Source organism: Muscardinus avellanarius (assembly GCF_963383645.1).
Source record: "Muscardinus avellanarius genome assembly, chromosome: 13".
NCBI lineage: Eukaryota > Metazoa > Chordata > Mammalia > Rodentia > Gliridae > Muscardinus > Muscardinus avellanarius.
Genome location: NC_137799.1, coordinates 14,607,616 through 14,633,191, shown reverse-complemented (window position 1 = coordinate 14,633,191; position 25,576 = coordinate 14,607,616). Strand labels below are relative to the sequence as shown.

Sequence of the window (25,576 nt, the reverse complement as noted above, 5' to 3'; positions counted from 1 at the left end):
AAATAGGGCTGGGGGTGTAGCCTGGAAACAGAATGCTCCTGTGTTCCATTCCAGTTCAGCAAAAAAAAAAAAAAAAAAATATATATATATATATATATATATATGGCTGAGGGTGTAACTCAGAGGTAGAATGCACAATGCCCATGTATATGTATATGCTTATACACATATACATATACACACATATATATATGTTTCCTCCAAAATAGTCTGTTTCTTTATAAAAATTATATCTCCAAAAGTATTCCCACATTACTTATAATGCATATATAATAACATTACATTATCACATTAAATTATCCGTTTTCTTAATCCAACCTAGGTAGAATTAAATGGTTTAAAATTGCAAGGAGAAAAAAAAACATTTATTTTGGGAGATTGTACAGTTTTGTAAGTCTCCAAAAATCTCAGATATTCCACAAGTTTTATATTTGAAGGATTATCGTGAGTCACCTCTTAATCTATGAGCCAAATGATGCAAGCATCACATCATTTCTGACTGATATGCTATCTTAATATGTTTAATTTGTGGAGGAGTTTTAAAGTTCGGATCCCAGTTGTATTCTGGTGATAACAGCTTAGTGGGTTTACTGACAAAGAAGTGTTTGTTCAAGTGCTTTTCAAATATGCTGTTGAGTTCATATTTACTGTCATGCGTAAGTCCTCCTAGACACTGCATAGTCAACTCTAAAACCTCTTGGGGGGTGCCCCCAAAAATGGCATGGTGGTAATAGAAATCTCCTTCTCCAAAGGGGATGGAAGCTGCTGATTGAGTTCTTCTCTCATAAGGGAACTCATTCTTATTTTTGAAATACCACCATGCATGAAGTTGGGCTACAGAGGTGCCCAGCGTTTCTACTCCAAAGTCACTCCTGAAGATCTGGTTTACAGTCATGGAGAAGACAAAGTCGACTTCGTACTGGATATAGTTTGTGAAGTATTCATCCAAGGTCTTCATGTAATGAAAATCCCCATCTTCCAATGGCTTCGCCAGCAGTATAGGAAGTATTTTAAATGTTCGAAGAGTACCTAACTCTATGTAAGGTATATCCGTGATGTTGTTAATCAAGATGTAAAAGATCACGTTGTAGCCAACCATAAAGTACTTATCAGCGGATTCTAGGAACTGTGTCAGGTCCCGGTTTGTAAATCTGTGAAACAGACACACACACAAAAATGATTTTGCTAAAATTCATCAGGAGACCCTATGCCATTTAATGTGCTGTCTGCACCTGTGTCAATGAGGTAACAAGAGCAAGGTAGGGAAGCTAGGTCTATAGCCCCAAGCGTATTTGTTACTGAACGAGAAGTAGTAGGCTTAGAAATGTGAGAAGAGCCATAAAGTTGGCTGTAAAGAAAGGGAACGAGAGATAAATGGTTATCCACGAGACGATTCCCAGTAATGTCAAGAAGTCAGCCAAGGCGGTAGAAAATTACCACTACACACAGTTATGCAAGCAGCCAGAGAGCGTGACCCGGGGGCGGGGGGGGGGGTAATTAAGCCTGACTTGTCCTTTGGATACAGAAAGTCCATGGGTGCTTGTCTATATTTTTCCCAAATCCCAAAAGTACAAATGTTAGCAGCACCTACTTTCCAGAAGCAAATGTAATCAATCCTATGGTAATGTTCAGTCTCTTGTAATAATTTTCCAGGACCTGTCTATCGAAAGTTCCTTCCCATATGACTGGAGCGAGCCAGTCAGTTACTGTTATGACATCAGGACGACTCCTGTGGAACAGAGAAGAAACAAGTCAGGTAGATACCTCCTTCACTTGATGGTAGACATTGTCCCCGGGGCTGTAGGTCAGGGGATAGAGAGGAGCATACTCTGCACAGGCAGTGTGTCTCAGTGCGTTCGTAACCCACCCATCCCTGCAAGGTCCAAGAAAATGAGTACCATTATGACCCTTATTTTTTATTTATTTTTGGTGGTACTGGGGTTCCTGGAAACCCTTCTACCTCTGGGTTACATTCCCAGTACCTATTTTTATACTTTTTTTAAAATTGGAAACAGGGTCTTTTAAGCTTGTGCGGCTGGCTTGGAACCTCCACGATCCTCCTGTCTCCACCTCCCAAGCTCAGGGATTACAAGCGTGTGCCACCACGCCCAGCTGGTCTTTATTTTTTTAAGATAGTAATTAAAACTGCCCAAGCAGCCAATTTTATTGGTACTGCATTACAAATAGCCTAAAAGTAACACTTTTTTTTTTTTTACAGAAAGCCAATATTCAGCATTATTATTTTAAAGATAAGAGGTTTTGCCGGGCGTGGTGGCGCACGCTTGTAATCCCTGGGCTTGGGAGGCTGAGATAGGAGGATTGCGCAGGTTCGAAGCCAGCCTCAGCTACTTAGTGAGGCTCTCAGCAACTTAGTGAGACCCTGTTTCCAAATAAAATATAAAATAGGTCTGGGAGTATAGCCCGGAGGTAGAAAGCCTCTGCGTTCCACCCCCAGTACCACCAAAAAAAAAAAAAAAAAAAAGATGCTTTTAGTTTTTAATCTGGTATTATTTACATCAAAAAGCTTTCAAAAAGAGAATAACTGTTAAGACATTGCTAGTTTATTTTCTCAGTGTGATCCTTATTTTTCATATGAGAAAACATGGGCCCAGATTGGTTCAGTAAAGTGCTTAGTATCACAGAGCTAATAAATGGCAGAGTCAGGATTCGAGATCCAGCCCGTCTGAGTTCTGATTACAACTTAAATTTACGTAGGCCAGTGTCTGAACATTTCTGTGACCACTGCATCATGCTGTCACTGTCTCCGAGCACGCACATGCGTGTTTGTGTGTGTGTCTGTGTGTATGTATGTGTTTTCTTTCTTTCTCTTCTTTTTGCCTTTCCTCTATCCTGTTTTCTTGGAAGGTCTTTTCCCTAATGCTTTAAGCTCATAAATTCAACCTGGAAGAAAATGAGATCAGTCCAAAAGTATTCCATTTATTTCTTTTCTTTTCTTTTCTTTTCTTTTTTTGCAGGTCTGGGGATGGAACCCTGGGGCATTCGACCTCTGAGCTACACCCCGTGCCCTATTTTTTGTGACAGCTTTCTCATTAAAATTCTTAAGTGCCTGATTCTTGATAAATAGACCCTAGATTAATTTGTTAAAAGCTTTAAAAATATAAACTCTTAATCCCTAGAAACCTTTAATTCCTAGATACCTCTATTACCTACATTGGATGACAGAAAAAATTCTCTTCTACAAATTAAAATGTGTTATTATTTTGTAAGCAGAAAAGCAAATAAAAAATAATAATAGAATTATTTTTTCTTCTTACTTGGAATTAAACCAGGCTGAGAGCTGAGGTTCTGCCACTTCTTCATTCCTAGGTACAAAGGAAAGAATCGGGTTGAGTAACCCACTCACTCAATAAATACCTGTTGAGCTTTTGTAATATAACAGAAACTTACACATAACAGAAATACCTTTCACATAGTAAGCCACTAATTATTTAAATGAATCATTTAAATCTAGGCTTTTGTCTGAGTCTATCTGCTCAGCTTTTCTGGGGTTTTCTTTGTTGTTGTTGTTTTTGTTGTTTTGAGTACTGGAAATTGAACCTAGGGGCACTTTACCACTGAGCTACAACCCCCAGCCCTTCTTATTTTTTTTTTATTTTTTTTTATTTGGAGACAGTATTTTGCTAAGTTTCTCAGGCTGGATTTGAACTTGTGATCCTCCTGCCTCAGCCTCCTGAGTTATTGGGACAACAGTCCCCCGTTGCACAACACCAAGAACCATACTCCTATCTTTCCAGCCTTTGGTCTTGACCTCTTTACCCGTCTCTTTCCTGGGTTTACCCTTACACTTCCAGACTTAGTTTACGTATATCTTCTCTAAGGGTTTCCAGAGCTCATGTTTATGTTGGATGTCCCACTTACATGTGCCCACAGAACGCCACTTTTCCTGATTAGCAATGTCACTTGGCCTTAACCAGCTGATAAATACTGTCTTTCCTTACTCTGAGCTTTTGTGGTTCGTAGTTGTAGAACCAGCACCAAGCAGCGCCTGATGTGTGTGTGTGTGTGTGTGTGTGTGTGTGTGTGTGTGTGTATTTTTTTTTTTTTTTTTTTGGAACCCAGAGGCCTTCTACCTCAGGGCTACACTTTCAGACCTATTTTATACTTTATTTGGAAACAGGGTCTCACTAACTTGCTGAGAGCCTCACTCAGTAGCTGAGGCTGGCTTTGAACCTGTGCGATCCTCCTGTCTCAGCCTCCCAAGCGTGGGGATTACAAGCGTGCGCCACCACGCCCGGCTTGATTTTTTTTTTTAAGAAGGTTCTCTTGTTCATTTGGTTCACAATGTCATAGGCAACTTCCCATTCATAAACCTGGGGTATTTAGCAAAATAAGAAAAATAACGTTAAGCAACTTGTGCTCCTAGATGGTAGAACAGTCCTCATGTTCTCTCTCTTCCCATTAACATAGCTAAAAATCCTGAATTTTAATACATAAAACAAACAGAAGAGAACTCTGTATGGAACACTGAAGGCAGCTCAGGGGCCTCGGGACTTAAGAACAATGGCAGTAGGTCCCCTGGGTTGTCATTCTGCCCCATAGACCCCAGCGTGGGTACTGGAGAAGCCAGCAACTCAGAAACGCCAATGGGCACAGACACAACAAAGAGCCCTGAGCAAGCCTGCTCTTTATCATTAGAGGACCAGGGAAAGGGTGATCTAGCAAGATGAAGAACTTTAATAAGACACTAACCATTATCCTTCAGCCAAACAGCACAGAAGAGCTGGGGCCTCTGCCGCTGCTGCCCCAGCCAAGGCCAAGTAGAGTCTAAGTGTTCACCCTTGTCCGAGTGTGATACGGAGGTCAGAACGTAATTGAGGGCACACCCCTTCCTCCAGGGACCCGGAGTCCCCATCTCCACTCATCAGTAACAGAGTCCTCCACTCCCAACCTCCACTCCTGGTTTTGATGGCGAATTTCACCGCCCTCTAAGGGTAAGGAGATGGTGCCACCCCGGAGTGTCAGAGGTAGAATGCCCCCGGGTTCAATCCCCAGTACAGCAATAAAATGAATAAATAAATAAATAAATAAGATCCAGGGCCTCCTCATGATACCCAGGTTTCAACAACAACAACAAAGATCATTCCTCATACCAAGAACCAGGAAGATCTCAATGTAAATGAGAAAATGCAGAAGACCCTGTTTCAAAATTAAAAAAAAAAAAAAAAAGAAAGGAAGAAAGAAAGAAAATGACCGGGGATGCAGCTCAGAGGTAGAATGCCCCTGAGTTCAATCCCCAGTACCGAAACTAAATAGCCTTCTGTAACTCATGTAAGTAAGCGGAGTGTGTTATACTTTTATATCTACACAGTTTCTTGATCTACACATACACACATCTGTACAAACTCGTATTTGTACAGATAGGCACAGACTATTTCTGAATTGGTACCCAAGAAATGTATCGGCGGTTGCCTTTAGGGAATTCAGTCTTATCTTCCATTCTTTTTCTCCACCATCACTCTTAAGACTGCCCTGATTCCAGCCACTCAGAAGCTGCTTTTCATAGTCGGTAGAATATTTATAGGACAGATTCTTACCAGCACATATAGGTCTTCCAGAGGTGATCCTCCATTCTTTTAGATAAATTAAAAAAAAAACATTTTAGTTTTATGTTTGAAACAGATGTCTATTGTAATTAGAATAACATAAAAATTTAGATTTCTAATATACTCATTTGTTAGCCATAATAAAACATCCACTAAATGTCAAGTATAATAATACGGTTCTAGAATTCTTGCTGAAATCTAGGCCTGAGGTTAGCTTATGGTCTACTACTGCCATTTTTACTAAGAGAGCTCTTTATTATCTTCAAAAAGATGATATTAATGTGACCGTGAATCCTCTTTAATTCATTAAGTACAATACCCCCAGAGGGCATAAGAATTTGAATTTTGCCAGACGTGATGGCGCACGCTTGTAATCCCAGCGTTTGGGAGGCTGAGACAGGAGGATCGTGGTTCAAAGACAGCCTCAGCTACTTAGTGAGGCCCTTTGGTTCTCAGTGAGACTCTGTTTCAAATTAAAGAAGAAAAAATAGGTCTAGGGGGATGGCTTAGAGTTAGAATACCCCTGGGTTCCATTCCTAGTACCACAAAAATTTAAAAAAAGAATTTGTATTTTTCTGTATAAGAGAAGGAAGGTTTCAGCAGAAAACAAACTTGTCTTGTTCACATCGAATGAAATTTAATGTAGTTGAACACTTGTCTAAAATAAGTCCCAAACTATCCTCTTATCTTGCCTTATTTATTTCTTCAGAGTATTATAAAATATAATATCCCTGACATTATGTGATAAACTTTTTTTTGAAGCACTGAAGATGGAATCCAGGAGCATTCTACCCCTGAGCTACACCTCCAGACCTATTTTTTTTTAATTTTGAAACAGGGTCTCACTAAGTTGCAGAGTGCCTCACAAGTAGCTGAGGGTGGCCGTGAACCTGTGATCCTCCTGTTTCAGCCTCCCAAAAACTGGGATTACAAGCATGCGCCACCATGCCCGGCTATGATAAACTTCTTTATTTGCCACCTAGAATGGAAGGTTCCATGAGAGAAATGACTTCCGGTCATTGCTGTTTGTTCTACCACCTGGAACAGGGCCTTGTACCAAGAATGTAGTCAGTAAATATGTATTGTAGTACTTAGAAGGCTGAGACAGGAGGATTGCAGGTTTAAGACCCACTTCAGCAATTTAGTAAGACCCTCAGCAATTAGCGAGACCCTATTTCAAAACAGAATAGGTCTTGGGGGTATAACTCGGAGGTAGAATGCCCCTGGGTTCAGTCCTCAATACTACCAAAAATGTATTAAATGGCTAGGCATGGTGGCGCACGCTTGTAATCCCAGCATTCGGGAGACTGAGACCATAGGATCACGGTTCGCAGACAGCATCAGCTATTTACTGAGGCCCTCTGCAACTCAGTGAGGCCTGGTTTCAAAATAAGGAATAAAAAATAGGACAGGGGATATAGCTTGGAGGTCGAATGCCCCTGGGTTCCATCCCCAGACCCGCGAAAAGAAAAAAAAAAGTATTAAATGTTGAAAATATAAAATAATTAATGTTTTTGTTCTCCCAAATAAGAGGTAATCTCTGATTTATCATTTGGATAAGGCTCAGCATTTTAGATCAGTTCTGATAATCATTAAAGATAATGATTCATCAATATTTTACATTTACCTGAAATGAAGCTCAAACCATGTCAGCAATAAGATAAGTAAACTTAATAGCAGCAGAAAAATTCCTTTAGCAGTCATTCCCTCCTAAAAAACGAAGAAAATAATTTTTTGAAAGTAGAATCTACTTCTTCGCCTTCTAACAAATAAATTTACTGGAATTTGGTCACCAACCTCAGTGTCTGATTCTAGGTTGCTCAGCTTCAAGTAGAAATTACACCGAAGGCACAGAAACTACCCATTCTGTTGGAAGTGCCTGAAAATCTCTCTTAGGATGCCAACTGATCCTTTTTAGATTAAGTGCGAAAGCGTCTATGATATTCCTTTTTCATTTATCAAAGTCCGCCTTCATTGCATAAATGAGCCAACATAACTCTCCTCCTGTTTCGTTTGTGCTTTTGTGGGGGAAAAAAAAAAGTGAGGTAAGAGAATGCAGTAATTATGACAACATCTCTATGCACTGGGATCCATTTTGTCCCAACATTGAGACACATGTTTTCTTCACAAAGATAGGAAGACCAATAATTTATTCAAAGTATATAGGATTAATAACCTAAAAATATATGACCTTTATCAAAGGTATATTCTTGTAAACAGTGGGTAATTGGCCAGGTATGGTGGCCTGTAATCCCAGTACTTGGGAGGCTGAGACAGGAAGATCACATGTTTGAGGACAGCCTCAGCAAGTAGTGAGATTTGTCTGGGGATGTAGCTCAAAGGTAGAATGCCCTGAGTTCAATCTCTAGCAACACACACACACACACACACACACACACACACACACACACACACACTAGTGGGTAATATCTGAACTAAAGGCAGAAGCTCTAAAATGGAATCTTTGGCTCCAACCAATGAGTTGAGCTTGTGTTAGGTGTTATGTCTATAAGCACAAACCGAGTTTTAGTAGGCATCACCCAAGAGCAGGTCTTTCTTCTGGGTTATGTATTGGAATAAAGTGAAGGTCTCTGGTATTTAATTTCTGAACACTTATTTAATGGTCAGGATGTTTTAGATCTGGGCCTTCTCATGTCATTGGCTGCTAGCCGGCTTATGTCTAGTGAGCGCATGAAACGTTGCTAATCTAAATGTTGAATTTGAAAACTTGATATGAAAAAAGATTTTTAGATATCTTATAATTTTTTATGTTGACTACTTATTGAGATTCTTGGATAGAGTGGGTAAAAAAATATTTAATTAAAACAAGTTTTTTGTATGTTTCTTCTTATCTTTTTACATTGCGGCTCCTAGACTGTCTAAAGTGACAAATATAGTTCTATTGAGAAATTCTATGGATAATACCATTCTGGGCAGGCTTGAATTGGGTATAATTGTATTCTAGCAGCCTGAAATGACTACCTTTTAAAGGTCATTTGAAATACTAAATAAAGAGATAAGATTTGGTCTAACTAGCCAGATTCTTTTCTATTTATTAATCTTCCTTCCTTCCTTCCTTCCTTCCTTCCTTCCTTCCTTCCTTCCTTCCTTCTTTCTTACTTTTTTGTGGTACTGGGGATGGAACCCAGGGGTTTTCTACCTCCAGGCCACACTCCCAGACCTGTTTTATATTTTATCTGGAAACAGGGTCTCACTAAGTTGCTGAGTTGGCTTTGAACCTGCACAATCCCCCTGTTTCAGCTTCCCAAGTACTGGGATTACAACCATACACCATCACACCCGGCTAGCCAGATTATTTTCTGACAGTGCACCCTCAGTGACATTATTCTTAAAAGCCAGTAATATGTGGATATGTCACCTATTATTTTGTACAATGTACTTTGTACATGTGTATGCATGTGTGTGTGCATGTGTGTGTATCTATGTGTGTTACTGAAATTAAACCCAAGGGCATTAGCTGGGCGTGGTGGCGCACGCTTGTAATCCCCGCGCTTGGGAGGCTGAGACAGGAGGATCGTGCAGGTTCGAAGCCAGCCTCAGCAACTTAGTGAGACCCTGTTTCCAGATAAAATATAAAATGGGTCTGGGAGTATAGCCCGGAAGTAGAAAGCTTCTGAGTTCCACCCCCAGTACCACCAAAATAAATAAATAAATAAATAAATAAATAAATAAATAAATAAATAAAATAAACCCAAGGGCATTCTACCTCTGAGCTATATCCCCAACCCTATTTGTGTGTGTGTGTGTGGGGGGTCTGGGGATGGGACCCAGATGCAATTAACCTCTGAGCTACAACCCCTGCCCTATTTTTTTTTTTTTTTTTGGTGGTACTGGGGATGGAACCCTTCTACCTCTTGGCTACGCTCCCAGACCTATTTTGTATTTTATTTGGAAAGAGGTCTCTTAAGCCAGCGAGGCTGGTTTCGAACCTACGTGATCCTCCTGTCTCCGCCTCCCAAGCGCGGGGATTACAAGCATATGCCAACACTCCTGTCCCCTGCCCTATTTTTTATTCTTTATTTTGAAACAGGGCCCCACTAAGTAGATGAGGCTCTCTGCAACCTGGAATTCTCCTGTCTCAGCCTCCCAAATGCTGGGATTATAAGTGGGATTATAACCACCACGCCTAGCTCTCAGCCCTATTTTAATTTTAAAACAAGCTCCCCCTAAATTGTAGAGAGCCTTGCTAAGCTGCTAAGGCTGTCCTTGAACCTACAATCCTCCTGTCTTAGCCTAGTACCAGGATTATAGGCATGGAACACCACTTCTGGTTCCGTGCAATGTATTTTTGAAGCCAAGGTTTGAGGATGATCCTTACCTACAATTTCGCTATGATCATCCCAAATTTTTATACTCCCTTCCTGTGAGCCATTTTACCTTCAGGTTTGGTGGTGTAAAGAGGAGTGTGAGGACCAGTGTTTTTCAAGTCTATGGAAAATAAATCAAATAATCAGGTATTGTCTACTACCCTCAGACTGTCTTAGTGTTCTATCACTGGTGATGTCACAGACTCTTTGATGATGGAAGCATCAGGGAGTCATGATGGTACCTTGGGTCGCAGGTTCTTCACATTGCTGCCAAACTGTAGAACTTTGTCCCATTTGAAAACTGAAAAGGTTTAAAAAGTATTATTTTAGTTTTCTTTGTTTTACTCCTTTACCTTTTGTGTATGTGTGTGTGTTTGTGTGTGTGTGTGTGTGTGTGTGTGTGTGTTCATTGGTGCATTATAGTCTCACACTGTGATGTAAATCTTGTTGACAATAAGACACATGCACACAGTTCTTGGTGCCCTCCCCCTCCCCCTCTCCCTCCCTCCCTCCCAATGCAGAGTACCCAGATGACGTTGGTATATAGTCACATGTTTACACCTAGTCTATGGTGGTATTTCCATTAACAAGCCTGTCTTCCTCCTCCCCTACCCTCAGATCTCTTCCCTGGCTGCACTGAGGTTTCTCCTCTATTATCTGAATTCTCTCTTCTATCCCATTTACTCCCTTCCCTGTATAGATTAAAGAAAACATATGGCCAATAGATACATAAAAAAAATGTTCAACTTCATTAGCAATCAGGGAGATGCAAGTCAAAACTATCTTTCTTCATAACGAATCTTTACTGATATAAAGATATTTCTCTTTTTTTTTTGGTGGTACTGGGGATTGAACCCAGGGGCATTCTACCTCTGAGATATATCCCCCAGCACTGTTTTATTTTTTATTCTGAAACAAGGACTCACCAAGTTGTGGAGGGCTTCACTAAACTGCAGAGGCTGTTCTTAAACTTGCTATCCTCCTGTCTCAGCCATAGAAATATAGTTTGAATGGTGTGTGTGTGTGTGTGTGTGTGTGTGTGTGTGTGTGTGTGTCTATGACAGGGAAGAGACAGAAGTCTTTCTTTTTCATCTATTTTTGGCATTGTCTCATTATCCTAGGCATAGCTAATCCCTTTTTAATTACTTCTTAGAATATCGTTGAAGTATTTATTTTTATGATTATAGGAACAGCATGGATTTGTGCTATAAAATGTGTCAAGAGCCTAAAAGTACAAAGCAATGGTAATCAACTTTCATCATACTATTTGAGATAATCATGCTTAATTCGAGATTATAACACTTTTATTTTTCCTTCCCCTTTAAAATTAAAATTTTCTTATTGAAAAATAGCTGTACACACACACACACACACACACACACACACACACACACACACACACACAAGAGTGATGTTGGAATACACATTGAGGCTTTTTCTACCCAGAACCTGACACTTCTCATTATGTTATCCCCAGTATCAACCACAATTAAGTTTCTTGATTTTTATTCTATAATTATTCTGTGCCAATAAGGGCACACATATTTTAAGTATAAAGCTCTCGCTTTTACAAAAACAAATGGCATCACACTAAATATACTCTTAATACTTTCAGTTTTTCAACAGAATATTTTTGAAGATTATTCCATCATGCCTCATACCAATGTGGCTCTTTTTCTACTGATGAGCTGTATTTTATGACATGAATCTATCATACTTTAATCAGTTTTCTGTTACTAAACATTTTAGCTTTTTATTGCTTTTGCTCTTATAAGAAATTCCACAGTGTAATGTTTGAACATTCTCTATGAACTCGTGTTAAACAATATTGTAGGATAAGTTCCTAGAATTATACTGCAAGAAATTCTTAGAAATAGAATTTCTGGGCTGAAGGTAATGCTCATTTAAAACTTAAGTAAATATTGTTGCACTGTTTTTCACAAAGATTACCAATTAACTCTCCTCATCACTATATTAATTTACATTTTTATTACTAGTGAGGTTAAGCATGTTCTCACATATTTAAGAGCCATTGTAATCTCTGTAAAGTATTTGAAGCTTTTGTTCATCTTCTATTCAATCTTTCTTTTCTTTTTACACTTTTTAAATTATTTTAATTTAGGCATAATTTTATATTTGGAGATATAGTAATCAAGACCATATGTTTTGTTTTGTTTTGTTTTGTTAGCGGGTCTGGGGATGAAACCCAGGAGCATTCAACCTCCGAGCTACATCCCCTGCCCTATTTTTTTATTCTTTATTTTGAAACAGGGTCTCACTAAGTTGCAGAGGGCCTCACTAAGTAGCTGAGGCTGTCCGTGAACCGTGATCCTCCGGTCTCAGCCTCCCGAATGCTAGGATGACAAGCATGCGCCACCACGCCCGGCTAAGACCATATGGTTTTGAAGATAGACGAATAGTTTATTAGAACAGCATAGAGTCCAAATATAGACCCACAATATATAAACAATTTTTTTGACAAGTAAGAAAAGGAAATTCATTGGAAAAAGAGTAGTCTCTTAGAAATGGCCCTGGAATAATTGGAGGAGGAGGAGGAGGAGGAGGAGGAGGAGGAGGAGGAGGAGGAGGAGAAAAATAATTGACCCATACTTTGTATAATATAGAAAAATTAATTCAAAATGCATCAAAATCTAAAGCCATAAAATATGAAGGAAATATAGGAGAAAATGCACTTAAAATAATGAAAAGGGAACTTTGGGATGGAAGAAACACAGTTAAAAAAAAATAGGCCAACGATTTGAATAGCCACTTCATCAGAAAACAGAAAGAAAAAAAAAAGATAGGAGAAAAGAAGAGATAATACACAAATAAATACAACCATTCCTCAGTATCCATGAGGATTTATTCCAGCGCCCCGCCCACTACGGATGCCAGACTCTGTGATCCTCCAGTCACTTACATAAAATGGCAGAGTATTTGCATATAACCCACACAAGTCTCTAGTATGCTTTCAATCATCTCTAGGTAGCTTAAGATACCTAATACAATGTGAATGCTATGCAGACTGTTGTTAGAATATGTTGTCTAGGGAATAACAACAAGAAATAAGTCTATACATGTTCAGTACATTTTTCAATATTTTTGATCCACAGTTGATTGAATCTGAGGATGTAGAGGACCAACTGTATATGAGAAAAAATGCTCAACCTTTTTAGTTTTCAGGCAAACACAAATTAAAACCAAAATAATATACCACTACGCTCCTGTGAGCATGGCTAAAATTAAGAAGTCTGACCATATGAAGTGTTAGCGAGGACGCAGAGGACTGGCCCTTGTATGATGTTGGTGGGAATGTAAAACAACATGAGTTCTTTGGAAAAGAGTTTGTAGTTTCTAAACAACTTGAGCACTCGCCTACCATATAATCTGACAATTTCACTCTAAGGTTGTTTTTTATTTTGTATTTATATAGATTTTTTGGTGGTACTAAGGATTTAGCCCAGGGACATTCTACCTCTTAGCTACACCCCCATCCACATTTTACTTTTTATTTTGAAACAGGGTCTCACTAAGCTGTGGAGGGCCTCGGTAAATTGCTGAGGCTGCTGTGATCTTGTGATCCTCCTAGCTCAGCCTCCCAAGTGATGGGATTACAAGTGTGCATCAGCTCACTACAATGTATTTATCCAAGAGAAATGGAAGTAAGTGTATGTCCTTAAAAAGACCCATATATGATTGCTCAGTGTAGCTTTATTGATAATAGCCCAAGAACCTCAAGGACGTCCAGTCTGGAGTTACTTGAATTCAAGGCTTAACATTGTAACAGATGGTTTCAAGGGTGGGGAGATAAGTAATGAGAAACGGAGTGTTAGAGATGGTGGGGTCAGATTATTCCTCTGGCAGGATCCTGCATTTCCTCCCTTAGCCTCTGCCTGTCTCTCTCTCTCTCTCTCTCTCTCTCTCTCTCTCTCTCTCTCTCTCTCTCTCTCTCTCTCATTTTTCTCTATTGTCCTTTTGCAGTAATTTGCTAAGTACTGTGATTTGCTTTCTGCCCTTCTGTAGTTTTACTCACCACTATTCAGTTCTCCTTTTCTTCCTAGCAAATGGTAGACTCCACTTCCCAGGCAGGGCATGCGGGCATTCAGGTGGAGGCACCAAAAAGCGCATGCGTAATTCTCCAGCAAATGGTAGGCTCCACTGCCGAGCCCCCTTGCACTGAGGCAGGCCATACCCCAGCTCAGGCTGAGGCATGAAGAGTCCCGGTGTGGCTCTCAACAGTCTCTCTTCCCCGGACATGGTGACCAGCAGCATTTCAGGTGAGAATGTAGAGCAGACTGCCTGCTCCTCACCCCCACTGTCTATGTTGGATGAACAAGAAACTTTTCATGTGTGTGGAAGGCCATTAACATCCAAGAATTAATTTCTCCTAGCCAATATGCCAGTCCATAAATTCTTTTTCTGCTCAGATGAATCAATCAGTTTCAGTGCCCTGAAAAATTCAAGTATTGGTGCCAGAAAGGGAGTTGTGTTACATAGGAATAGGGGGAATCAAGAATTGGTTATCGGCTGGGCACAGGGGTGCACTCCTGTAATCCTAGCACTTGGGAGGCCGAGACAGGAGGATGGCAGGTTCGAGGGCAGTCTCAGGAACTTAGACCCTCAGCAACTTAGCAAGAATCTGTTTCAAAATAAAAAATAAAAAGGACTGGGGATATAACATGGAGGTAAAACACCCCTGGGTTCAATCCCCAGTACCCCTCCCCCAAATAAATTGTTATTAAGCTTTCTTTTCACATAAAAGCAATTTTAAAATCAGATTAGTATTCAGGGATAGGTATCTTGTGGCTTGTGGAGTATAGTAGTAAACAGCTAATAAACTATCACTGTTCACACATGAATGAGGAGTTCAGGAAAGCCAAGACGGGGCAGTCATGGCTCCTGTGGTGGATATCAATGATAATGATGTTGGCAACAACAAAGATGATCACTGCCCCACACTGTCTTTAGCACTATACACATGGACTCACTCAATGAAATAAAGGGCAGAAGGAAATGAAGGATCAACAAGCCAGTTACATGGCTGCATCAGATGGCACTAGGGAACGTGAAGGAAGTGTGTGATGGATGAGAAAGACAAGGTCTCCTCCGTGACTACTTCCTGTGTGGTCCCCGTGGGTTCCTGATGCCCTGGCTTTTGGCTCTCCCTGGCCACTTTCATCCCAGGGATGTTCATGCCTTCTTGGTTTCTTCATTGTCCCATTTAATTCCTTAGCCATTCCAGCATGTGCATGTGTGTAACAAATTCTGATGCTAAAAATCCCTCTTTGAAACACCAGATTTCCTGATCGGACACTTATGTAGTTCCTAGTGTTAACAGTAGTCCGGTATTGGCTTTTGCTGTGTAACAAACTACCCTGAAACCTTAATGAGTTGAAGCAATGCTCTATTTTTGCTCTCGTTTGTGCACTTCTACTGGTTGAAGCCAGGCCCTTTTGACCTCAGCCAGGGAGCCCTTCAGTGTCTGTGATCATCTGTGGGTTGCCTGCGGGCTTGCTGCCCACGTTCATGCATCTGGCAGTTGGATAGCAGTCAGCTGGGGGTAATGCAGGATGTCGGAGTGGATTTATTATGTTCAATCCATTCCCCCTGCCCCTGTGGCTTTGAAATCAGAGAGGGGATAATGGTATTCGTGCAACTCTTTCCCAAAGGCTATGAGAAATAGCCCCTCCGAATGAGTTTCTAGGGTTAGGTCATTCTCCTGTTTAAGTCGGACTACCAGGAAACCTCATTTCAAGTAGAATGGGGTCGCTAGAGCCCTTCAGCATGTAGTAGTATCACGAATGTGTATTTTATCACCTGTGTTTTCTTGGGAGGACATGTCAATTGAAGGAAAGGCTTTGGGACACTAAGTTGCTGCTGTACTCACCATGATGGCAGTGGAGACACGGCTGTGGGATGGGATTGCTACTTCTGGTTGTTCAAAAGGGTCATAGAAATCAAAGAAGTCTAGAAATTTAAACACTTGGCTCAAGTCATGGGCACAGAACCAGATGGTTTTTTGATTGTGTGTGTGTGTGTGTGTGTGTGTGTGTGTGTGTGTAGCAATACAAAGCTGGGATAAGGTGCAAAGTAAAATTGTGTGATGTACACAATTAGAATATAAGCTGACTATACAATCAAAGTCTCTTGCGCCCAGTCATGGCAGTACAAGCTTGTAATCCTAATACTTGGAAAGCTGAGATAGGAGAATCACAGGTTCGTGGCCAGCCTCAGCAACTTAGTAAGGTCTTTTACAACTTAGTGAGATCCTGTTTAAAAAAAAGTTAAAGTAGGGCTGGGAGTGTAGCTCAGAGATAGAATTATCTTGGATTCAATCTCCAATACCATACATACATGCATACATACATACATACATACATACACGAAAGACCTCACGTGTTAAAGTTAGAGAATTGAGAAAGACTGTGACTCTTCTATGTGGGATGAGAACATTTGAGTGGATTCAGATAAGTCTGAAGTCCTAAATTCCTGGACCTTCCTTGTCAATGGAAACATTTTTCTGAGATGTTTTCCTGCTTAAAGATGCTCTAATATTCCTACTCAAAATAGTTGTTTTACAAGATGATACCTGTTGACTACCGTGCATTCCACTGAGAGACTTGAAATTTTCTATTGTCGGGGGGGGGGAGGCTGGATTATACATTAAGAGAATTTTGAGCTCTTGCTAATCTATATTAGTAGGGAAACACGTGTGGGATGGATTATAAGGAATGTTAGACCAACATGAATGGAGTGTAATATTGAATTGAGGTAAAAAGTCCCTGAAAAGGGTATACTCACCTGAGACTCTGTTTATTTATTTTGTGGTACTGGGGGTGGAACCCAGGGGCTTTCTACCTCCAGGCTATACCCCCAGACCTACTTTCTATTTTATTTGGAAACAGGGTCTCACTAAGTTGCTGAGAGCTTCATTAAGTAGCTTCAAACCTGTGCGACCCTCCTGTCTCAGTCTCCCAAGCGCTGAGATTACAAGTGTGTGCCACCACGCCCAGCAATACTCCGGGTTTAAAATGTTATCTTAGCTGTAAGTAGGTTTAAGAGTATCCTTGATTGTTTAAACTAAGATTTGAATTCGGTGGTAGCATGCAATTTATTATATCGTTCCATTTTTCTTCTCCCTATATTTTCCGGTGGGAGATGGGGCTTCCAGGACCGTTTTCTTCAACCAAGTCATTGGAGGGGAGTGGTTCTGAAGCGGACTCTCTGATTTCAGTAAAAATGGTGAGTTCTGCCTTCCTGGAAAACCTCTAAACTTGGTGAGCAGAAATGCGACTTAATTTGTCCCAGTAAGAAGTTAGAGTCTCTGACTACGTTCCTCTACCTAAGTCAATCAACAAATTTTGCATCCTTTGACTGAAAGGAGTTGATGTCACTTTAAGGGCAAACTTCAAGTCATTTACTAGAATGACTGAGTCCTTGGAGGAAAATACAGGATGGATATGAGTTCTGAGTTGGCTATTTCTAGGGGCTAGAAATGCCACTGTGACCTACTGAACAGAGTAAAGACTTAGGGAGAGTGGAGGATAAATTAAATTTTGCCCTGAATTTATCACACTCAGGTTCCAGTATAAAAGCATAACTCTGGGATTTTTTTACCCTAGTTCCTGAATTCATGATTGGAATATTTATAACCAACAACTAGTAGAGTATTCACATCAGCCCCTTACCCAAGGAGTAAAGGCTAATGTGCTAAAAGAGGCTCAAATGAAAACCACTGGAAAAATCTCCCATAGTATATAATAATAAATCAAAAGCAGAAACATCTCCCTGTGGAAACTGTAAAGATTAGTGCTACCATCAGAATACTTGAACAATCTAGGCTACTGATGCCGATCACATCTTTGTGTAGCTTGTCCAGTGTAGAAACAGGCTGGATTTGGAAGATGCTTATAAATCACTGTGAGGTTAATTAAGCGCTAACTCCGGTGACAGCTTGTTTTCTAGGAATATCTTTGCTGGAGCAAATCAACACAGTTCCTGGTAGTAGGTACCCAGCTGACAACGGTGTTTCCTCTCTATCAATAGTAAGGATTATCAAAAGGCAGTTTTATTTCACCTGGCAGAGACACAAGTAAACCTCGGAGCTATGTGAATTCGAGGCCCTCGATGTGTGGACATCTCATGGGATATCACTGTTGGCATCATGACATTTGAATTGTGCGAGCAGAAACTAGCAAGAATCCCAGATATCATGCAAATACAAATATATATCAAGAGGTGGAAGAAAACCCCAACAAAAACTCAGGGGTTGGACATATCAGTCACATTTCCAAGGAGCCTATCTGCATATCTGCTTTAGGGAAGAGCCTGCATCTTGCACCACTTTTGACTAAATCAGAGGCATGGTGCCAGGTGAAACTCTAGGTATTAAGGGCAAGCTCTACTGAATTTGGGTGTGCCGCTCTGACCTATTTATGGAGCAGCTGGACCTTGCCGATTTTGAATAATGTCTAGGGCAAGAGAAGGCTCTGTGGAAGGTCCAGTCTGCAGAGCAAGTTCTGTACTACTTAACAGGTTCAGGTGGCAACGACAGATTCCTGGCTGGAACATTTTTCATGACTTGGGTGGAGGGTGAACGCTTGATACATGTACTTGATCTATGACATCTCCTACCCATCAAGAATTCAGTGTTCCATCCCAAAATGGAAAGTATGGGTGCATGTATCTGAAAGCCATGAAATGAAAGAAGTGTATATGAGATTGGACTTGGGGCAGATGGGAAAATTGGTCACAAGAAATCTGAGGTTCTTTGTGGGTGTGGGAAACAGGCACAGGTTGTGAGGATCTATGTGGCACGGCGCCTCATGTGGAACGTTTCTTCTGAGGGACCATCTGGCTACTTGTGGCACTTTGGTATCTGCTCCATACCAGGGAGGGAAAATTTTCTTCTAAACAAATATATTTTGGGTGTAGATTTGCCTCCCCCCCCCCATTTCTGCCAGCTCCCACCATTTGTGGGCTTGTAGACTGCTATATTCATTGCCTCTGAGCACTTATTTCACATTTCATTGTGAAATAAGTATAACAATAGACTGATAACCAGTGAAGCCCGTTGGATTTGCCATGCACATCATGACAAAAAGCAGCTCACTTTATAAAATAGCCTCCAGAAGACCTATCACAGCTCTGTGAGGTGACCACCTCAATTTATGAGGTTGTGATGCTGTCCTAAAGGATATGGGATATGACTTAAAATAGTGGCTGCCCGGTCATGCCATCTTCCCTGTGGTCAGAAGGCATGAGGTAGAGGTGTAAGGCCCTCTTTTGTAATTACACCAAATAACCCTCTGGGGGTATTTTTGCCTTCATCTCTGCAAGCTGGGGTTCAGGAGGGCATAAAGGAGGAATGTTTCCACCTGGAAACACAATCCTGTTGACTTGGCGTTTCAGGCTTCTGCCGGCCATTTTGCATTCACATTATCTGAATCAAGGGCCAGGGAAGGGGTTGTCTGGACTGGATTGGGGGACTGATCACAATTATCAAGAAAAAAGCCGGTTACTACCAGAGTTCTAAATATACCATGGTGGCCATATTTAGAACTCGGGTCTACTGGGAGCCATGTGTGTGTGTGTGTGTGTGTGTGTGTGTGTGTGTGTGTGTGTGTTACTGGGGATGGAACCCAGAGGCATTTTACCTCTGAGGGACACCCCAAACCTTATTTTTTATCCTTTATTTTGAAACAGGGGCTCACTGAGTTGCAAAGAACCTCACTTAGTAGTAGCTGAGGCTGTCCCCGAACCGCGATCCTCCTGTCTCAGCCTCCCAAATGCTGGGATTACAAGCATGCACTACCATGCTCAGTTCTTATTCTTTTAGATTTTTTTTTTTTTTTTTTTTTTTTTTTTGCGGTACTGGGGATAGAACCCAGGGGCCTTCTACCTGGGGCTATACTCCCAGACATATTTTATCTATTTTTTTGGAAACAGGGTCTCTTAAACCAGCTTAGGCTGGCTTCGAACCTCCGCGATCCTCCTGTCTCAGCCTCCCAAGCGCAAGGATTACAAGCCTGTGCCACCACGCCTGGCTTTCTTTTAGATTTTTTAAAAAATGAATTTAGGTCAGAGTTCAAGGTCTGCACCATCCAGCAGATTCAAGTGGCAAGGGTGGACCTGGCTGGAGATTTCACATGGCCCAGGTAGAGAGTGGACACTTGATATATGTACTTGAGCTAGGATGTCTCCTACCCATCAAGAACGAAGTGCTTTATGATCTCATAGTTCCGACCAAGAGGACCTCCATCAGCTGGGGATCCCAGACTTGGTGGGGGCACCATGTCAGAGAGCATTTGGTGTTCTGCCTTTTGGGGAAGAAGGTGATCATTCCTTTGTTCAAAAAGATTGAATTCTGCTAGGTAGAATTCCTTTGATGAGAGTTAGTATGAGTAGAAACCTAAGAATGGGTGCTCGGTGGGCAAATGGGTAGACTGAAGAGATCATTTGCATGGTTACTCGAATATTTTTCTTTCCTTTTTTTTCCCCCTGTACTCTGCTCCCTTACCTATAGGTATATAAGCTTCTGATAACTGCAAGGGGCCTCATTACAGAGACTTTGAATTTGAGTTTATGGAGGCATACACAAAAGGAATGAGGCGGACAGGTATCCAAACGGAGATTTTCTCTCTATTTGTTATTTTCATTAGTCTTTTATCACAAACATTTCTGTAGTTTTAAAGCACATGACTCAGTGTTCATACAAGGTGCAAAATCATATCTCCGTCTGATTTCAATAAACTAGTTCCGCAACTGCTATCTTCATGTTATGAAAAGATTTGAGATGAACGTGGGGACAAGGGCATGTTCACCGCGTTCATGGACTTGCCATTTGGGGAACCATCTTTCGGGGCTGAAATGTGTCCAGTGCTGATTTTCTAAGGAACGAGGCAAAATGAGCTCTTATATTCAGAAACAGGAAGAAAGGGCCATATGACTAGTCTGTTACTCTAAGAAGTTTATAATTCTTCCAATTCCAGGAGAGTTTGACCTTCGTAATATCTTGACTTCTCAAACTGAAATCCCAGCAGTATTCTGGTGATAAGAGTTTAGTGGGTTTATGGAGGAAGAAGTATTTGTTTAAGTGACTTTCATCGTGCCAAACGGCCTCGATGTCATTTTTTTTATCATCCATAATTCCTTTGGAACACTCTTGGACGATATTGAGGACCTGCAGTGGAGTACCACCAAAAACAGCAGCATGGTAATAAAAATCTCCCTCGCCCACAGGGATATATGCTTTTGATAGCTCTCTCCTTTCATAAGGAAAATGGAGAGGACGTGACTGATACCAATGAGCGTGTAACTGAGCTACCGAGTCTCCCAGCGTCTCCAAACCATAGTTATTTCTGAAGATCTGATCCACGTCCATGCAGAAGAGGAAGTCAACCTCATATTGGATGTGGTGCGTGATGTGTTCACCGATGGTCTTCATGCGCATCATACTGATATCTTGCCATCTCTTTTCTCGTTTAATCCTGAAAACCTTGAACGTACGGAATCGGCCTCGGGGTAGCAGCTGCATATTAGTGTAGTTATCTACCAGCACGTAAATGATGACTCTCTGGCCAACCATGAAAAATTTATCTGCAGATATCAAAAAACTATCCAAGTAGTACTCGAGATATCTGTGAAGTGAATAAGACACGATTAAGTTTGTTTTCTTATATTTTAGTGGAATACGTACCATCTAAATTACATGGACTGGGGCTTATCCATCAATGCTACAGAACAACCAAATAGTAGCTATGCTTTTGTGAGGACCATCGGAGTGCAGTTATCTACCTTTCCTGTTCCTGTTGGAGTTCTACAAATAACAGAATAGAAAGGGAGTTCCTCATGGGAAGAAATGAAACTCAGGGAGATGGGGAAACTGAGCAGAACCTAGCCCCAAATGGTAGCCAGGGTTTCCAGGATGATCAGAGCTTCCAGAAAGATCAGAGCAATGAGAATGTGCCTTGGGTCTGGGGGCTCTACAAGAGGAACACGGCTGTGCATAACTTGGGTTGTGAGTCGTTGGTTATGCGTGCGAGACTACAGGTGGTACAAGTCAGCAAAGCAGAAAAAAACGACTCTGTCTTGTTTTTCTTATTTTGTCGTGTAGCCCTTACTCTTGACGTTAGAATAGGTGGGCTGAAAAACAAAGCTTCCTCATTTCTATAGTCTTGCAAACCAACAAATGATTCTCAGAGTAGTAAGAAGTTCCAGGGAAAAATCATATGAGAAAGGGCAATCATGTGTGGCTCAGCTTCAAATCATGTTTATCTAATTCTTAGAAACAAGTTCTGAATATTGATCTCAACTTTTTTTAGTGTGTGTGTGTGTGTGTGTGTGTGTGTGTGTGTGTGTGTGTGTGTTACTGGGGACGGATCCCAGGGGCATTCTACCTCTGAGCGACACCCCAGCCCTATTTTTTTATTATTATTATTTTTTTGAAACAGGGTCTCACTGAGTTGCAAAGGGCCTCACTAAGTAGCTGAGGCTGTCTGCCAACCGTGATCCTCCTGTCTCCACCTCCCCAGGGCTTGGAATGTTTCTGAGTGGACCATCTAGGTAATGAGAATTTAGAACTATGGTAAGAACTGGACTAGACAGAAGTTAAGATGAAGTGAGATTATGAAGCACTTCAGTAATTACTTCCTATTTTCCACATCAAAAATCCCGAGTGCAGCTTAGCCAGGTGACACACGCCTGCAATTCCAGTACTTGGGCGGCTGAGACGGGAGAATCATAGGTTTGAAGCCAGCCTCAGCAACTTAATGAGCGTCTCAACAACTTAGCAAGACCTTGTTTCCAATTAAAAAATAAAAGAGGAGCCCGGCATGGTGGCGCACACTTGTAATCCCAGCATTTGGGAGGCTGAGACAGGAGGATCACGGTTCCAGGACAGCCTCAACTACTTAGTGAGGACCTTTGCAACTCAGTGAGACCCTGTTTCAAAATAAAGAATTAAAAAAATAGGACTGGGGGTGTAGCTCGGAGGTAGAATGCCTCTGGGTTGCATCTCCAGTACCGCAAAATTAATTAATTAAATTAGGGATGGGGTGTTGCTTGAAAGAAGGACTTTCCAGCACTGCATACACACAGACACACACACACATGCTGAATGTAAAAGACATATGACATCATTACCTACCTTCCCACAGCAAATACAGTCAATCCCACAGTAATTTTATGATTTGCATAATAATTTTCCAGGACTGTCTGGTTGTAAGTATCATGCCACACAATTGGAGCTGACCATTTAGTAATACTCAGTCTCCTGGATATCAAGGCTATTTGATATCTATAAGACAGAATTTTTAAATAAGATACATTATATTAAAATAGCACCAGATATTACTCATGCCTAAAGCCTCCTATCTGACTGCAGCATCTCCTTACAACTAACCCCAAGCCTTGGCAATTATGAGAAACTGGAGAAGCAGAATCCAAATAATGGCTAGAGCATTACAAAGGCATACTTGCAGATGAATTATGTTGGGATTTCAGGCTCTTTGAAGACATAGAGTTAAAATGTCTCCAAAAATCTAAAGCAACAATTTCTCTTATATCTACCCCAAATCTCTTGGTCTTTGGTCTTAAGACCATATTTTTTTTTTTGCTTTCTCTTTTTTTCTTACATTAGCTATTTTCAAAAGCCATATTTTGAGCCAGGCGTGGTGGCACACGCTTGTAATCCCTGCGCTTGGGAGGCTGAGACAGGAGGATCGCACAGGTTCTAAGCCAGCCTCAGCTACTTAGTGAGGCTTTCAGCAACTTAGTGAGACCCTGTTTCCAAATAAAATATTAAAAAGGTCTGAGAGTATAGCCCGGAGGTAGAAAACCTCTAAGTTCCACCCCCAGTACCACCAAAAAAAGAAAAAAAAAAGCCATATTTTAAAAAAATGAATGTTTCTGAAAATAGAGCCCAGCAGAGAAAGATGAGGGGTAAGAGAGGAGGGAAAGACAAGATTTGGGGGAATTGAATAGGTCAATTTATGCTATGACATATATGAATGTATCACAACAAATTCCACTATTGTCTATAATTATAATGCACTAATAAAACATTTTTAAAAATGAATATCCCAGTTTTAATCTGAAATGTTGCCAAAGCTAGTATTACTGTAAAACTGTCAATATCACCTTTGTCAGACTATGGAAAATAATTGAAAGCTTAAAGCAACCAAGTATAAGTTAGTTAGGAAAAAAGAGAAAGCTCTGTGGTCTTTTAACTTAGCCTTGCCCTCAATGCCCTCCCCAGTGAGCCAGTGATATTGAAGATGGCCGAGCATGTCCCTGGGGTGGGGATGTGATTCTGGAGGGAGAAGAGGAGACTTATTCCCAAGGACTCTCATCTGTTCTGACTTGCCTGAGGGTTTCCTGAACAACAAACATGTAGCCTTTTCTTCTGTTTCATTCAGAGTGAAAAGATGGTTTCAGGGAGGGTGATCCTAGAGAATGTTTTCAAAAGAAAAATATCCCCACCATACTGTAAAAAAAAAAATTAGAGTTGGGGAAACATTGGAGATGCTAAGACCCTGAGAGGAACCCTGGAAAAGGGAGTCCCTTCGGAGGGCTTTGATAGCCTCCAATGTTTAATGGGAAATTAGAAATCTACATACTCACCCAGGCCAGGGCACATGATCATAAAAGACTTAACCCTGGCTGATATTTAGGCTCAGTGCAAGCAGGAAATTAGGAATAAGGTAGAATAGTAAACAGCTAAGTGTTAAAGAAGGACCAAAACACAGTGACTGCTGACATAGTTTCTTCTCTTTTTTTTTTCTCTCCTTCCCTTTCTCTCTCTTTTCTCTCTCCTCTCTCTTCTCTGCTCCTCTTCTCTCTCCTCCCTCTCTCTCTCTCTCCCCTCCTCTGCTTCTCTTCTTCCTTTTCCCTCCTCTCCCCTATCCCTCAGTTATTTAGTTAGATAGGTATCAAACACTAGTGGACCACAAGTTAATGAACAGATATCTGAAACCAAATAAACCCAAAGAATATCTAGTCTTTAAAAAATGGTTTGGTAGGGCATGTCTATAATCTTAGTACTTGGGAGGCTGAGACAGGAGGATCACAGTTCATGGAGCAGCCTCAGCTACTTAGTGAGGCCCTCCGCAACTTAGCGAGACCCTGTTTCAAAATGAAGAATAAAAAATAGGGCAAGGGGTGTAGCTTGGAGGTCGAATGCCCCTGGGTTTCATCCCCAGACCTGAAAAAAAAAAAAAAAAAAATAGGGCTGGGCTGTAGCTCAAAGGTAGAATGCCTCTGGGTTTAATCCCCAGTACCACAACCACCACCACCACAACAAAGACAACATGCAAAATACCTTCTCCATCACCAATGGAATGACATTTGAAGGAAATAGCAGAAAATCTGGAAAATTCACAGTGTGTGGAAATTATACAATTTCCTCTTACAATTTCCTCTTACAATTGACCAATAGGTCAAAGAAGAAATGGCAAGGGATGTTAAAAAATACATTGAGATGAATATAAATGAAAATATATCTTGAATTTGGCAATAGTCTCTTAGATTTGACACCCAAACAGAGGCAACAACAATGAAGTAAATGAATCAGTCCTCATTAAAAAACAAAAATTTTTTTTATTGAAGAACGCTATATAAAAAGAAAAAGATAAGCCATAGCAGGAGATAAAATACAAGTTATATTTTTATAACAGTCTAGTATCT

At 40.8% G+C, this 25,576-nt stretch overlaps 2 protein-coding genes across 2 annotated transcripts; both read right to left on the bottom strand.

The window, feature by feature from the left end:
* Positions 1 to 484: 484 nt before the first annotated feature.
* Positions 485 to 20,187, bottom strand: LOC308272116 (N-acetyllactosaminide alpha-1,3-galactosyltransferase-like 1; the record flags this gene model as incomplete). Its single annotated transcript, XM_080708901.1, has 3 exons — positions 485 to 1,151; positions 1,592 to 1,729; positions 20,099 to 20,187. The coding sequence occupies 3 exons, from the start codon at positions 20,185 to 20,187 to the stop codon at positions 485 to 487; spliced, it is 894 nt and encodes a 297-aa protein (XP_080565027.1).
* A 653-nt stretch (positions 20,188 to 20,840) lies between these two features.
* On the bottom strand, positions 20,841 to 24,530 carry LOC308272115 (N-acetyllactosaminide alpha-1,3-galactosyltransferase-like; the record flags this gene model as incomplete). Its single annotated transcript, XM_080708900.1, has 3 exons — positions 20,841 to 21,531; positions 23,040 to 23,139; positions 24,515 to 24,530. The coding sequence occupies 3 exons, from the start codon at positions 24,528 to 24,530 to the stop codon at positions 20,841 to 20,843; spliced, it is 807 nt and encodes a 268-aa protein (XP_080565026.1).
* Between the last annotated feature and the right edge of the window lie 1,046 nt (positions 24,531 to 25,576).